General features: G+C 34.5%; 1 protein-coding gene and 1 long non-coding RNA gene across 2 annotated transcripts; one reads left to right on the plus strand and one right to left on the minus strand.

Annotated features, from left to right (window-relative positions):
• Positions 1–127: 127 nt before the first annotated feature.
• LOC112100194 lies at positions 128–2,037 on the plus strand. Its single transcript, XR_002906514.1, has 3 exons — positions 128–335; positions 1,214–1,593; positions 1,695–2,037. It is a non-coding gene; the product is annotated as an uncharacterized LOC112100194 (long non-coding RNA).
• A 402-nt stretch (positions 2,038–2,439) lies between these two features.
• Positions 2,440–5,271, minus strand: LOC18048368 (caffeic acid 3-O-methyltransferase). The gene is made up of 4 exons (XM_006441538.2): positions 4,886–5,271; positions 3,621–3,931; positions 3,138–3,202; positions 2,440–3,057 (listed from the first exon to the last, which is right to left on the minus strand). The coding sequence occupies exons 1-4, from the start codon at positions 5,269–5,271 to the stop codon at positions 2,761–2,763; spliced, it is 1,059 nt and encodes a 352-aa protein (XP_006441601.1). The 3' UTR covers positions 2,440–2,760.
• Positions 5,272–6,000: the final 729 nt, after the last annotated feature.

Here is a 6,000-nt window from a genome sequence, read left to right on the forward strand (position 1 = left end):
AATATTCCGCCACCCTCATTCCAGAGGGAAGCCAAAAACGACATGCTTTTGTGCCGTTTTGAAGTTTTAGATTTGAAAATTAAAAATAAATTTTACCATTAAAAAATAATAAAAGCTAATCAAAAGAAATTAAAAAATCTAAATTCTTATCCCTCCCCTCGCTCACCCCCTCTCTCTTTGACTCACCCCGCTCTGTCCCTCTCACTCTCACCCACGAAGCTCGTTCCCCTCTCACTCACCCACAAGCTCACTGTCAATATTTTTCTCAGATCTCAGCTAACGCATCATCAAAACCGCAACCATGACGCTAGGCTGAGGAGGATCCAGTGTCGTGGGTCAGTTTCTTCTCTGATCTTGCCATTTTTTGTTCAATCTATTTATGCCCTGGATTGATTTATTCTCTTTGTTTTGTTGTGTTTCTTGTTCTGGCAAAATCTATTTGTCTAATTCACATACGGGTCGTAGCCGTTGCTTTTATTATTTTATAATTTTTTTTGGGTAGTTTTGTGTAGTCTTATGAACATTCTTTTTGGCATAAATGCATCTGGGTTGCTACGTGCCTACGTTTGATTGTTAATTAGACCTGATCCGTAATTCTATGCGTTTTTTGAATTTTTGATTGCGAAATTAAGTTAATTTAGTTTAATATGATTACATTATTGTCACCTAAAATTAGTATATTTAATCAGTTAAAGAAATTCTTTTGACATGGACTTTAATGAAACCTTGTATGTGATACTTTGCTTAGCAAAGTACTTGGATTTTGGATTTTTTTTCTATTTATATTTTAAAATTACTAGAAATAAGTTATTTGAAGTGTGATACTTTGTGAAATGTTAAAGCTTACGGTTTGGTTGTAATTCTGTTTTTGCTTATATATGTTTACGTCTGTTGGCATTCTTTTTTTTTTTTTTTTTGGTATTTGAAGTTTGCATATATGGTGTGTATTAAGATTTTCAAGTGGTTCTTCAAACATATTCTGGGTAGTTTGATATATCCATGTTTCTGTGAATTCTTTAGTTGAGGCAATTGTTTTTGGTCTTAGCTGCATTGTTAAGTTCTTTACCACATAGAATTCCCTAATTTTCTTCTGCTAATCCAGTAATTGCAGCTTCATTCTAAGGTTCTTCATTTTCTATAAAGCATATATTGCTTCATTAACCCTCCTCTAAATATGTTGCAAATATGTATTTGATTCATTCCAATCTTACAGATCATTGTTGGATGCCGAATCAGCATACAATGCTTACAATTATGAGAGAAAAATGAACAACCAATTGCCCAGTTCAGTTACGCTTTAAGCTAGGAAGATTGACGTAGAAACATTTGTTTAAGTGTAATTACCTAGGTAGGTGAAAAAGGTCCAAAATCGTCAAGCACACTGTCAACTAAGGCTGGTCGGCGACGTGAACGGCGTGATAGCGATGTCGGTGATGGGCTGGTCGGCGATGGGCGTGGCGTGACAACAAGTTTCGTGGGTGAGTGACAGCCTGAGAGAAATAGCTCGCAAGTGGGTGAGTGAGAGAGACAGATCGGGTGAGTGAGAGGGAAGGTGAATGAGAGAGAGACAGAGCAAGCGAGTGAGATGGATGGGTAAGAATTTTGGATTTTTCATATTCTTTAGATTTAATTTTAATATTTTTCAATGGTAAAATCTATTTTTAATTTTCAAATTTAAAACTTCGAAACGGCAGAGGAAGCATGCGTTTCTGGCTTCGTTATGGTCTCGTGGTGGCCGAATATCATTGCCCAATAAATCATGATTCTTCGAGAGACCCAGCAACCGCTTGTGAAAACACAATGGTTATTCCTAAAGCCAAGCAACTCTCAGCACGAAAAAGTGTTAAGTGGCCAACAACTCCTAACAACCCTTAGACTAAGTCCAGCACTTACCATACTATGTCCTATATAATTGAAACGTAAATAGATTATTGACAGCAAAACAAAATAATAACTTAATATAATGACGTGTAACAATGTACATTTTTGTCAATTATGCGTTAGTGTTTGATGCCCTTCTTTCAAAAATAAATAAAAATTGATGCATATGTACCGCAATGTCAGTTCTGAGGGAGCTGTGACGAGTAATGATTAAAATATACAAGTGATGAAATTTTGAATTATGATATAAATGCATAAATGGCATAATATTAATTATTAAATATAGCAAGTAAATTTTGATGCCATCATTTTAAAAAATTAACAAAAAAATAAACAAATTGATATTCATGTGCATGTCTAATGTTTTATTTATATAAGATTAAAATTCTCTTTTCATCTGGGTTTTTATTTGAGCAAATACAATTATTGGTAGTTAGCATATAGAAGCACAATTAAAAAGTATATCTCGACCGTGCTCATGTACATGTCGAAAGAATTAAAGAAAAGGAGCTCTCTAGATTCTGTTTGTTTGATAAGAAAATGAATGGAAAATTTTATTGATTCAAAGAGAAAATTTGTTCGCTGGATTCTTATTTGTAAGTCTTACTAATGAATTGAGAGTACATTGATAAATATAGCTGTGTGTGGAAACTTCTACTGCAACAAACTCGTGTCCACATTTCCAGCGCGCTAACTATAACAACCTACTGACTAAGTTTGGAAGGAAATAACAACTTGTTTAACTGTTTTACAACTTGGCTGCTGACTCATCATTACACTGAAAACCCCAGCTGACTTCAACTGCTGACTTAGCATTTATTCTTAACAGAAAGATAATGATAAAAAAGTTGCTTCAGAATTCGTGGGCACGCACGGACCCTACTTGTAGAACTCCATAACCCATAAGTTGTAAAAAAAGCATACAAATCTGATGCCACTAAATCCAGCTTCAGTAGCCAAGGTCGTGAATTCATGCTTTGTTCGCTCCTTTCCTCCCGGATATTGAGTCATCACCAGCACATCAGCTAGGGAATTTATTTTTGAATGAGTGCTAGTCTCAGGCAGTTCTGGAAGTACTGACTCCACAACAATTACCTTCCCTCCTTCGGGAATACTTTTGTAGCAATTCTTCAATAACTTCAAGCAATGTTCATCGCTCCAATCGTGCAGTATCCACTACAAAATTTGAAATATTATGAAATTTGTTCAGGGATCGAACGCCTAATACCTGCAAATTAAATTCAAATGAAACTTACCTTGATCAAAATGGCGTCGCCATTTGGAACACTTTGAAACATGTCACCCCCTACATGCTTAACACCTGTACTACATACAATTTAGTTTCCGCTCTTAGGATCTAGCGGTATGGGCAGAGAATTCATAAGAGCACTGATATTCGCGAAAAGAATTTAGATAAAATTCTGACAAAAACAACAATAAATCAACCCTGATTTTTTCACTAAATTGCAAATATGGTAAATCGAGTCTGTTTTGATGTTTTTTGTCAGTTTTTTCTTGTTGCAACATTTTGTGCTTTTACCCTTTTTTTCCAAATGATAATGTATATTTCTTCATAACAATGACATTAAAAAAAAAAAAAAAAGAGATTGGAATCAATTTTCTAATTAACTTCCTACTTTCTCCAGGATTTATATTGGGATGATTAATTAAAGAAAGCTACTTAAAAGCCACTTGACCAAGTCCCTAACATTATTATAAAGATAATTGAAAGTTCATACCAGGATACTCAGGGGAATGCTGTATAACGTGAGGCAAGTCGAAATTGATGCCCTTAATGTGGGGATACTTGGAAGTAATTGCTTTAAGGGTATTGCCAAGGGAACCGCCAACATCAACCAATTGCTTTATGTGCTCGAAACCCTTGTAAGCCTCAAGGATTTTTTGAAGGACCAAAGTGGTATGGTTGAACATCGCTGTGCTGAAAACTTCATTGAACCTGGGGTCCAATCCTAGGTACTCGAAAGCGTTCGTTCCGTGGACTCGGTCAAATGGAACTCCTCCTTCAATAATAGTTTCTTTCAGTTGGGACCTACATGACCAGTTAATCAATCATCATTTTGCGTTTGGCCGAACTTTTTTAGATACAATGATTAGTGGTTGATAAAAACAAAAATAATAAAGGGATATATCTATATTATATATATGACGATGTAAACGTTTCATAAAATCCCTTAACAGATAAGATGAGTAGAGGATTCATTGCCATTAAAAATTTTATGTTATATCTTAACTCATAACTGTCACATACATCTTTATGAAAACGAGCAAAAAAATGGGAATCAGGGTAATATTATCATACGGGTGGGTTGCTAAATTTTAGCAACGGCACAAATTAGGAGATATGTAGTTTGTAGTACTTTTACATATAGCTAGCTCCTGCTGTTATTTTGTTTTCCCTAAAAGATTTTATTTCTAATTCTCTCCAGGCAAGTGATCATACCACCCCAAGTGAATCTTTTAATTCAGAGAAATTCTACGGAAGAAGTTAAGAAATTTTTGTTCTTCCAGGATTTCTGTCAGAACGGAAGAAACTACTCAATTAATGCTTTCAATAGAACAAAATACATTGTCTTTTTCATATATGTTACACTCATGTCCTCTATAATTAAAAGACAAAAATACCTCCGAAAGAAAACATATTTCCTCATATCCTCTGTAGCTGCAAGTAATTAAAACACCACCAACAATAGTTTACCCGTTCTTGAATTGATATGACTAGAAGTATATTAATAATGATTTATAAGTTTGAGAGTGAGCCTTCTACATTTTATCGCTCACTTATATGAACACGTTTGTTTTTCTTTTTCGATGACCTGAATTTAGAAATAAGTTGAGTATGAAGTCGATTATGATTTAAGACTTGGGAGAAATGCATGATTGGATCTGAAGGCGTAGAAAGAGAATTGTATTATAAACCCATGTATTTTTACCCTAACTTAAAAAAAGAAAAATTCAGGGGATTAAAATGATAGAGTGGACAAACCAGCTGTCGAGAAAGGCCTCGTCCTGAATTAAGGCCAATACAGGGCCTAATGAGACACCATCTTGATTAGGCACAAAGTATTTGGAAACATCATTCAAACCGTATAGCCTGTGAGAACCATCTACATCATCAAGTGAGCATTCAACAATACCATAGCTAGCCAGAAGCCCGAGTATCCGGTCCAGCATCGTGGGTGCGTCTTTGTTCTTGGTGGCGGGCAACTGAGCGGCAATCTCTGAAGCTGAGAGCTTTGCTCCAGGACCAGCTTTGGCTATGATCTCCAAAAGTCCCAGCTTAATTACTGCTTTCATGGTCATGTGGAGCACTGAACCCGTCATCACTTCACAGGCATATGCAAAGTTTTCGTCTCTCGCTTCATTAGCCATATTTTCTTGAATTTCCTTATCTGTTTTCCTCAGAAACAATGCATTTATAGTGGAGTGAAGAGTTACTGTGTGTCCAAGATTTTAGGTTGTAAAATCTGACCCGGAAGTTTTCGATAGTTCAAGTTAGACTAAATGACAGAAATTAAATTATGATTATAACTTTTTCAAAGATAAAAGTATGGAAGCTTGGCAACTCTAAAAAAATTATATTATTAGGGATAAAAACTTTATTTAATTTGCATAAATTGAAATGACATATTGCATGATTCTACATGTCTCGTATTATTTCTTTTATTTTGTCGACTTTAAAAAATCTGAATGGCCAACCTCTTCGAAAATGTATTTAATAGTTTTTTATAGCGATGTATTGTTCAATAGTTTTTTATAGCGATGTATTGGAAGTAATTTAAAAGATCAAACATTTCAAATGAGATCCTATTATCAAACAAGAGGAATTCTAAAATATATCGGAGGTATTATGTCAGTTACACAATAAGTCAATAATATTATAGAATGTGTGCATTTATTTGAAAAATTACCATGTAAGTGGTACTTATATTAAATCCAATTACACACGTCACATATACATTGATTAGTTGTATTACCCCTGATTTATTCTAAAATTTATCGTCAAACAGAGAGCTTTTAGTTGAAATGAGGAACTATAATTATTTACTGACATAAGTTTTTCCTTTGATTATAATATATTAACATTTCATGTGAGGAAAT

Source organism: Citrus clementina, unplaced genomic scaffold, assembly GCF_000493195.1.
Source record: "Citrus clementina cultivar Clemenules unplaced genomic scaffold, Citrus_clementina_v1.0 scaffold_3, whole genome shotgun sequence".
NCBI classification, from domain to species: Eukaryota; Viridiplantae; Streptophyta; class Magnoliopsida; order Sapindales; family Rutaceae; genus Citrus; species Citrus x clementina.